Consider the following 10,787-nt stretch of genomic DNA (forward strand, 5'->3'; position numbering starts at 1 on the left):
AGAAAACAACAAATAATATTCTGACATCATTCATGTCACACAAAAATGTTACTATGTCTGACACAGTAAGATTACTGTCGGGACATTCACATAGTAGGGCTGTAGTCAACCAAAGAACATCTTGGTCCACGAATGTTTTACCTACTTCAGCCAATCGATTGGTAGATGTTAGGGGGGGAAAGCAAATCTCTACATTAAATGGCCACAATGCACTGAGTGCCCTCTACCTGGTAGCCTAAATGAATCGTAAATAAACATAAGAAGCTATTTGCAGCATATTAATTAATTAAAAGAAAGATCAGTCAAGCCGTCGCAAGGGGCTGCGCCTGCGGTTATAATTCATACAAAACAATTAGGCTATTCATTGAACCAAAAATATTCAAATATGGGAATTCTGATATGTTCAGGTGATGCTCAGGTCAAGGTTTTTTAATACCAGCACCCACCTGACCCAATTATATCCATTATAGTAGCGCAATTCCCTTCCTTGATTTAGTATATGCTGTGTTTTTCCTCCTGCGTCTCTTCACTGCCTTTTACTCCATAAACACCTCCTCTGAATCAGCTTAGTGCTGCTCTGTTCCCAGTGTGTTTCTCCTTGATAACCTCATTCCCCTCACCTGGGCTTCCCCGCAAATCTCTCCACCTGCACGTCATACCCGCGTTAGATTAGTTTGTATTTAAGTCCTGGTTTTCAGTCCAATCTTATTGGATCTTTGTTGTTGTTCTGTGATGATTCATGAATAAAGATGAATTTCCTCAATTGTCGCTTACTTGCAAGTCTACCTGTTCCACTCTTCCTATCAACAAGTGTGCAGGGGGCTTATTCAGACATCAGACCAACATTTTAACGCTCCATCAGATTTACACAAAAGGGTGAATGTCTGAATGGGGCTTCATTATAGGAGAAACAGGGGCCTGATAAATAGCCCAAATTATCACAACCTGCCAAATCAAAAGGACAAGTATCCCATTTTGGTGAAAACCTTCCTAATAAGCAACACTGAGCAAAAGGTTTGTTTGAATCCTGAACTTTCCTTGTAAAGCCTCTCTCTCTCTGCGTTATACTCTGCTGCAGAAGCAAAGAGCAACAATAACTTGTTACATTGTTCCTGGAATCACATCTGAACTGTCTGCACACTCAACAAGTTTTCAATACCTTTCCTTTTCAGGTCAAGAGCAGAAACACAGTGACACAGCCCCATGACACTTTCACAGCCGGTCAGTCTCACGGTGCACTGAAACACATTTTCCTTTGGGTTTCAGTCAGTCACTTATGATCTCTGTTACTGTTCATGGAAAAACACCCGAATGAGACGTCATGCACACAAATGTAGACCATAGAAATACATTCCAGCATCAGTCTGGTGAAAAAGACCAACAATGAATTGGTCCTATAACAAGATTTATGATATCTTACATCATCATATCACACCTTCCAATGCACATGGGCACTCTACTTTAATTGGAGTTGATCAAATGTGTGTTAATCCGCTGCTAAAAATAGTCCCCAAACAAAACACAATTTACTCGGGTTTCAGTAATGTTTGCTCGAAACGACAGTGGCAGCTGATTTTTGTGCAATTGTGATACATTTTTAAAGATGTACCCCATCAGTAGGAAACAAATGGTCCTGCCCTTGAATACCACATGAAATGACTGAGACACATCTCAGTTCATCTCAAATTTCCAACTGGAATAATAAGGACATTAAATCAAGCAACTGTGTCCAGCCAACATGAAAAGCTCTGTGTTGCAGAGACCCACATAATTCAATATTGAGATATGAGATTATAGGCTATTCAGGGAAAAAATAGAGAAAGGGGTTCTCATTTCTGGTCAAATAAACCTCACAGGAGTCAGTTTGCCACAGTGTAGCAAAGACTTTACATGTCATCCAGTGTATATTTATACTTTGGAAGAAAATCAGTAGGAAACTTCAAGTGAAAGAGTTTCAGATCTCACTACTGTTTACTATTTTATTTGGTTAAACTCCAGTCAGCCCCCGCTGGATTATGAAGCCTAATAAATACAAAGTCATGTTTTGTTTAGTGACTCAGGCAAGCGTTCAACTTTCCATTGAGGCAGCGGAGCATAAAGCAGACGCACAATAGGTAAACATTCGCTGGTCATGTGAACGGAGCAGCAGCAGCAATGAGAGTCGCTTCTGTCAACTTTCTCAGACGTTACTCCTTCTGATCCAGAAGGGCAGCAAAGCTTTCTCAGCCAATAATATAGCTGTTTCAACACTCACTTTGGGCCCACAGCTCAGTGAAATTGGGTCCTTTGATGCTAAAATCGAAGCAATATTGTTAAGGCGCTTTTAATTAACGAGATTGAATGTTGCAAGCGCTGGAAATAACATGCAATATCCATTAAAGACTTTGTCACACAGGGATTTGTTTGCTTTGTGTCTAATTATTGATACAACTGTTCGCTGACCGAGGTGTCGGTGTGTTTTACTTCCCCTGGTAGCTCTGTAATATTTATCCTATTCAGTAACTCCAGGACAATAAATATGATCACGAAAACAAAGATCCGATTAAAATACACTTTACTGCAGCGCTGCCATCTTTATTTAAGTTTATTGCTCATTCAGCTCCACTTAGTAAACTCAGAAACTTTAGTAAACTATGTTCAACAAATCAACAAAGTTAAAAGTTGCATTCATCTCCTTTATAATTATTGTCTGGTTTCAGGTGTAAACCAAAATAAATTACGGGATTTTGGCCAGTTGGTAACCTTAACAGCACATGGTGAGAGGACAGGCTTCATATCGGTTCAATCTGATCTCACAGAGACACGTGAAATGACAATAACAACACATTACGTGGCTGTGGCACGGAAAGGTCAAGCACAGTTTTCTCACCTGTTCATGTTCTGTGAGAAACAATGAGTCCAAACAATCTGTGCCACCACCATGTAATGTGCTGTAGAGATCGTGGTCATTTCACGTATTCCTGTGAGATCACAATGTATTTATCTCGGTATTCTATTGTCTTACGTAATCACAGTCATTGATCACAGCGGGAAGATGGACGGTGTAGTTCAAGGGGGTCACAAGATAGATATTAGGGGTTGCAAGGTGATTCATGAATAAGGATGTTGCCATATTGCAACAATGCGCAATTGTGGAAAGTCCCGTCAAATCAATTTTTTCCGATTTAATTTCATTTAATAATTTTCATTCAAAATCTCTCACTTCATTCAGTCATCTTCAACGTGTTTTTCGATCAAATTTACATAACCTTTTCCATTTTAACCCAATTTCCCCCCTTGTGAAAGTCGAAGACGCAGCTCCTCTCTCAAAACGACACACTTGTAGCACCTGCTCCTCACAGTGCCTTACATCCCGGCATTTTACATCTTCCCTTCTCGTTAGCTTGCATGGCCCGTGTTCTGAGTTGTCTCTTCAGACCGGATCAGGTGGCACAAAGCGGTGCTTTTTCTATTTCCCCATGGACAACAGCTTGTGTTGGTCTCCCCTTTATCTTGTTGTACACCTTGATCCCTCTGTTTAAGCTATAATACCCAGTGGTATTATTTATAATCCAGATAATGCGGTACACTTACAAAATGTCTGAAAACAATGTCTGAAAACAATAACCACATCTAAGCTGGTTTTAATTATCAAAATTCAAAGTCAACTTACCCCCAATTGTGGGGGAAATTTGCATAACTATTGAACAATTAGTCAACTTTGGGTGCCTTTAGATCATTACCTTCCCAGTGTCACATGTCAACAGAAAAAGGAAGTGCAAAGAAGATTTTCTGGTCATGTGATGTAATCAAGTATTTGTCATATCAAAGTAGAAGGCCCAGTGTGACCAGTGTGTCTAACTCAGCTGCACAGTTATAGCCGTCTTTATTATGAAGTTTGTGATCTTCTTGTAACCTTAGTGACACAAACTGTAAGACGAGCAAATCCCACAAAGAGTCAATCAAACGTTAGTCATTCTATCAGCTCGAGGCAACACTGACTCAATGACTGTTCCACTGTTCTTTCTTAAGTAACACATTGCTAACATGCACATACATGTCATCTACCATTTATCCTGTGTAATTTGGGATCTTACAACCTGGTTAAAGTCTGTTATGTCATTTTTTTTAAAACAGAGCTATCCTTTTCTTTCGTGAAAATTTGGAATTTTTTACAACAACAGCTTCATGTCACATTACATCTCAGTGTCAACAGCTTCATGTCACATTACATCTCAGTGTGTCTGCATGATAAGCACCAGAGAGAGTTACAGTTACCTTATCTCCCAAATCCCCTAAAACACAGCAGCAGCGACACAGCAGTGCCGGGATCAATTCCCGAATCCAATTAAACTGTAAACTGAAACGGCTCTGGTTGATTGTATACCATTACTTCTCAATTTATTCATCAAAGATATAGGCTACATGAAGCACTTCCAATTGAATTACATTTTTTTTGCAATTTTTGAAAAATTCTAAATACTGAGTTTTCAGAGGTGTCAGTAGCCATGTCAAGCTAATTTTGAATGAGCTTTTGAAATATTTAAAAAAAAAGAAGTGGGAATAAGGCACCTTTCCATCATCTAGTTTGGAGCAAATAAACTGGTCAGAAGTTAGCACTATAGGCGATAGGCATGTCTGTAATCCGCCAAACAGAGTAGAAGAAGTAGCCATCTGGAAACAAAACAAGTCATCTACTCATCTAGCACAATATGGAGAGACGTCCTTTACACAGTCCTTTCATGTCAGCTACTGTTGGCCAAGTTTCATGCTGTCGGGAGATGAAGACAAGCATTTGCACGTTATGAGAATATCCAAGAAGATGCAGACAGCAGAAGCAGCTGATCAGTCCTACGAGTTAATCGTTCACTACGTCAGAACTTATTCAGCAAAGGCGTTTCCATAATCCACTTAGCGCATCAGACTGTGTTTTAGATTTTTGCAGTTTCCATTCAGCATTTCTAATGCAACACTGATGTTGTAAGATGTTCCATGTATTGCGTTTGTCCCCGTTTGTTGTTGTTGTCTGTTTTTCTTTGTATTATCCCCATAGCTGTTTGTGAGTTCATGTTCTTGTCTGTACTTGTTTTGTTGTCACTTTTTCACACACATAAAAAAAAGAATGTTCCATGAAAGAAAAGAACAAACAATCAAAAGCCTCTATGGTATTTCTTGGCTTGTTCATCTGAATAGAAGAACTTCAATAAGTAGCTGAGCTCTGGTCTTTATCATGAAACAACACAAACAAAACTGCACTGGGAACATAAGAAGAAAAGTGACTGTGTGTGGATGTAAGGCCCAGCTTTAGGCTAAATGGTAACACTAGCAACATGCTCACAATGACAATGCAAACATGCTGGTGGTACTAAATTATTAGCACAATAATGTGAATAGTTTTGCAGGTATTTGGTCATAAACAAGAGTTGGACCGATTCAAATTTTGACCTGATTGTGGCGCTTGATGAAAGTTAAAGGATTACCAAAACCATTGCAATTAATCCTGAATGGTGCATGGATGAAGTTGTCGAGACATTTCTCTCCGAACCACAAATGTGAAACTCGTGGTAGCGCCAGAGGAAAAGTCAGGATTACAGACAGATGAGAAAAGTCTCAGAATCTTCACTCTGTTTGAGGTGATTATACTTGACAAACGCGACAGCACGTTTATGTTTACATATGTTGAATTAAAAGCTTTTGATTAAAGCATGTTCCCCCATAGAAGCATCTCTATTGTCTCACTAATGATGCCAATATATCACTGTATGACTGAGTGCAATGCAGCTGTATATTTATTTGTATCGTCACCTTGCTCTGAGAAGTGCTGAAGATGTATCTCCCTCTGTCTGTCTGTCTGGTGACAATAGGAGTCAGTGTGGAATATAGTGATAAGAGTTATATTCTTTGTGCACTCAACCACTTACTTGAGCTGACTGAATAATAATGTAAGTAATTACCATCAATAATTCAGGATATGACCTCTAATTATTCAACGGCTGTAAATGATTCACACGGGCTGGTGCCAAATCAAAGTCAATGTAAAAATAGAAAAATGATCAGATATTTTATTCATGGCAAGTCCACATATAGAAACATTAAATGCACTGACCCAGAGAGGATTTGAGGCGCTTTTTCAGCGACAGCCTGCTACACATTCACACACTAATGTGCTTCCACACTTGGTAGCTTTCCAGTACCATCAACAACCGATGCACTGCTGGTGACGGAGCAACTAAACCAGAGCTGGAAGGGCTTCAGCTCTCTGATCAAAGCCTCTTTTAGAATGATAAAGGAGTGTTGACGGCAAACCAACCAGCAGACTTTCCTCACAGAGTCCAAGGCTTGAACGGTGACTGGATGCTACCTGTCGGGAGTACAGCGACTCGTATGGATCGCATGCCCTGAATGCATTTGTACTTCCTTCCTCTCTCTACAATTATGAAGTCTCACAGACAAGCGATGAGCTCGTCTATGGAAAACACTGAGGTCATGTCTACCGAATCTGCATGATGCCAAATGATCTTTGAACAGCAAGTATTTAACAAGAAGTGATTCACAATAATAAAAATCCAGGAGGGATTTTTATTATTGGGATTTTTTTCTAACAACAACCATATGGTGACTTTAAAGGATCCTTTCTTCTGAGCCAAGAGGAAGGACGATGACTTCAGAGAGTAGATATTAGAGGTCAGAAGTCAAATCTTTTGTTCGATTTATTCTCCACAACTTTAATCGATCAGTTAGTAGTTAAAGTGTCATAGAAAATGACATACATAACATGATCTCTTTCCAGAAACAGATCATGTTATGTATGTCATTTTTCTATGCTAGACTTCCATTCACCTCCGTTGAGTTGGGGGTGGAAGAAGAAATGTCACTCACACGTGATACTACCGTAAATAAGTGCAAAAAAATAGTTTTGTGTGTGTGTAATTAGATTTACATAGGTTTGTGTAAACATACTGTGATATGATATTGTGTGTTACACAAAATGACACGTATGTCAACGTGTGATGAACAAAACCAAACACAAGCCATCTGCCCAAGAAGAATAACACAACATGATCCTGCCCTTATCAGACGTCATCCGACAGCACGCAGAACACATGAGCCGTGTCATCTCTGTAAGACAGTGTGTCATGTGTCCTCTCTGTGGTCTGTAGTTAACTTTGAACAGCAGCCTGGGCGGCGAGTTCAGCGTGTCATCCGCGTACGTGACGTGACGTGCACGCCTGGAAGTGGTTCACTGAGTTTGTACCCAAGGAGACCTTTCCTGATCCCCAGACTTTTATCCACTCCTTCCATCTGGAAAGCGCTTTCTCATTTATTTTCCCCTTGTGATGTCTCTCACAAACATCACATCCCCCCCCCCCCACATTTGGTGAGTAAATGGACACCCTGCCCTCTGCCTCCTCTTTCCTCTGTGGAAAGTGATGACTTGTCCTCCCTCCATTACTTAGGTTAAATTATTAGCAGAGCATGCTTGGGCCAGATCTTGTCATGCATTAGTTGGTTTCCACTGGCGGTTGTGCATTTTAGAAAAAGGAAAATGTGGTCATAGTTTCCCAGGAAATGATGTGTTCTCATATGGATACCCTGTTATATACAATATGAATTTCAAAATAGTCGGCTTCAGACTGACTTGTTCCCTGTTTTACTCGATCTTTCATACAGAGGACATCGTGTCATGTTTTTACATCATCTCTAGCACTCTGGTCCCCAGGGGTGTCCTGTGTTGGATCTGAATGTCCTCAGGCCTCGTTTTTAAAATGACTTTATGAATAATTTCAAAGAATATGACAGGAAATAAGTGGTTCATGTTTGTTCTTGTATTTTGGTTGGTGACACATAGTTTTCTCCTTTCTTTTATCATGAGAACAATTTTAACAAATCACATCTATGGCTCAGACTTAGCTTGACATAAAAGCTTCAAAGGTTCACCCTCATATCAGCATTTGGACCTCACTGCAAGTCATGGCTGCATGATATTGAGTGTACAGTACAGTATCTACAGTGTTAATGTTGTGTGCCAGGAGGACAACGGAACAGCGAGGGTCTGGTGTTGTCATTAATACGTAATGGCAGGCTGAAACGCCACTGTGTTTGTAGCAGCCTCTGGGCTCACAATTACAAAATGCGGTTACAGACACCCGGGCTTGGGTTCGTGAACAATTAGTGGCCTCCATCTGATAGGGTTACAAGTCACAGGTCACTACTGACTACTGCCCCGGCCACTAAACACAGGTGGAAGTCTCAGATAGGAGGTAATTAGGACGGCTTTTTAGGGGATGAAAAAGAGATGTTAAAGCGAGACAATGGGACTAAAATAAGAAGAAAAACACAATCTCCCTCTTATAAATAAATAGCTGAATTTATAAGCGGTAAAATGCAACATTTATCAAGTACCACTTCAGTCTTACTTTGTTTGGTATGACCAGTAGTTTATGATGGCTAATGTTAGCAAACGTTTGATGCTGACTTCATGGCCCTTTTTCTACTTGCGCTCCTGTTACACTGTGTTCTAGTTTGTCACAGGTAAACATGATGTCTTCAAAGCAACTTATTTAAGAGAAATTAAGGCAAATGCCTGTAATTACCACCTGTGGCCTCAGTGGTCGCTGTTACAAAACTTACATATAGCTGCTTTAAAAAGGTGGAAACTTAAAGATGACAAATTATCAGACAAAGGAAAACAATGCATATTGTTTTTTGGTTGCTCTTGTCTTCCAATATTTAACATATGTCTGACTAAGTCTATTCTGGAGTTGTAGCTACAAGCAGAGTGTTATGCAAAGAGCAGAGTGAAGTTGAAATGAAATAGCAAGCAGGCTCAGATTGATAAAGTGAGTAAAGAGCTGGGAGCTCTGTGGTGTTGCAGGACCTTTTGGAGCAGGACTAATGAGTAAGAGCACGAGAGAAGAGGCAAATGAATGTCTCATAACTTAAGTTTCCTGGAGCATCTTCTCCAAAAACAACCTTTAGTTATGAGCTTGGAGAGAAGCTTTTCCTCAATAAACCCTTGACTTCGCTGCTGCAATTTTGACTCTGATGCAACCCCTTTCAATGCCACAATTCGATAAAAATGCTCTTGTATAAAAGGCTCTGATGATAACCTGTTTGTCTGGGTTCAATTTTAAAAAAAGGTCTCTGGAGTATGCATGAAGCAATACACATGTTAACACTGCAATACAGGAGTTTCAAACCTCACGCTGATGTGATAAATCTAACTCAGATTATGTAAAATGGTCTTATTTATGGTATTTTTAACCTTCTTTGCTGTCGCTCTTATAATCATCCTGTAAATAGGAAGTTTAATGCCATGTTATCAGACCTTAGAGCGTAATCGTTTTATGGTATATCATTAAAATACAGCTGTAGGGCATTTATAGTGCAACTGTTGAGTTTATAAATAATAAGGAATTGTATGGTATTACCTCTATCTATGCTATCATGTCATATTGTGTTACGTACCTATGCATGTTTTCTATGTCGTCAGCTGCTGTACTGAAGTAAGTATCATTGCGTTTGTGTACTTTAAGTATACGTTATACTTCTCCACTTTTTATACATTTTGAAACATGTGTCAGACAGCTACAGATGCTAGTTTCTGCACGTTCAGATTTTACACAAAACAATAGGATGCTCTTATAAAATAAGATGCATTGTTATTGATTAGACAGCAGGCCTATACAAAGCTGTAAGCAAACAAACTGCAACAGCAAAATTATATGGATCATTAAAATAATAGAGGCTAATGTATAATAATAAAACACTTACGGCCGCCATTTCTTCTGCAACATGAGTACTTTTTTGTAGACACTTAGAGTAATTCATAATTATTTTTAAATGCAGAATTTTTATTTACGTCGCAGTATTGCTATTTTTACTTTCCTGAATATCCATTAATCAAGAAAGGATATCTGATTGAAGCACATTTGTACAACTTTCCACCTGTTGTGCGCTACTTAGCACTGAGTTTATGAATATCCTCAATCTGTATTACTCATAGTAATACAATGATCCCAGAAGTATTCATTGTAAATGTTTGTGGTATCTGCTACAATCTTCCTTTCAGGATTTAGTCTTGATGTGATGTTAAAACAGCTGGCTAACAGTTCATGCCATCTGGTTTTACGGTCACGAATCGGGCCTCAAATGAATCAGAAACTGATGTTTGACCAAATATATCAACTTTTTTTTTTTTTTGTTGCAGTAAAATAAAAGCCAAAGTTCGCTGAGACATAATCTCAGTGTCTTACCTATGGTGGTGATCACTGTGATGGCGAAGTAAAACGAGCCGGCGAATTTCCACTGCACCCCAGCTTTGTGCGGCTTCAAATCCAGCACCACCTTCTCCAGCTTGTCAAAGTCCTCCGTGGACAGGTTGAAGGTCTTGAGCAGAACCTCTTTCTTCTGGTCCACATACACCTTCTGGGTCGTCTCCTCCCGGGATTCCAGCACGTCGAAGATCGCGGCGCCGACTATCAAATAGGTAAAGGTGCAGATGATGAGGGCGAGGGTCCTCACGTTTTGCCTCTTCATGGTGGTGTGGTGCGTGTCAGGGGGACGGGCGTTGTGTCAGCGCGGGTCTGGAGGACGGGGAGCTCGGCTGGCTCATGGCTCCGCTGCTCTGACGCGGAGCAGAGAAGCTCTCTGATTACTTTATGCGCCGAGGAGCTGTTCATTCAGCACCACGCCCCCCTTCCTTACTTCCCTCCCTCCCACTGGCTGAATCCTCCCCCTCCACCCCTCCGTCACCCCATCTCTGTCTGCGCTCCCATCCCAGAGAACACATTGCGTGAATCCCAGTT

The 10,787-nt window shown here is 40.2% G+C and overlaps 1 protein-coding gene across 1 annotated transcript in view; it reads right to left on the reverse strand.

Moving 5' to 3' along the window:
- kcnk3a (potassium channel, subfamily K, member 3a) overlaps window positions 1-10,518 on the reverse strand; it is a gene marked incomplete at both ends in the record, with an annotated part of 28,750 nt that extends 18,232 nt beyond the window's left edge. The window contains one exon of the mRNA XM_079290696.1: window positions 10,236-10,518. Coding sequence (XP_079146822.1) covers window positions 10,236-10,518 — 283 coding nt within the window. The remainder of the gene's footprint in view (window positions 1-10,235) is intronic.
- Window positions 10,519-10,787: the final 269 nt, after the last annotated feature.

The sequence above is a fragment of the Melanostigma gelatinosum genome, assembly GCF_949748355.1.
Source record: "Melanostigma gelatinosum genome assembly, chromosome: 19".
Classification (NCBI taxonomy): Eukaryota; Metazoa; Chordata; class Actinopteri; order Perciformes; family Zoarcidae; genus Melanostigma; species Melanostigma gelatinosum.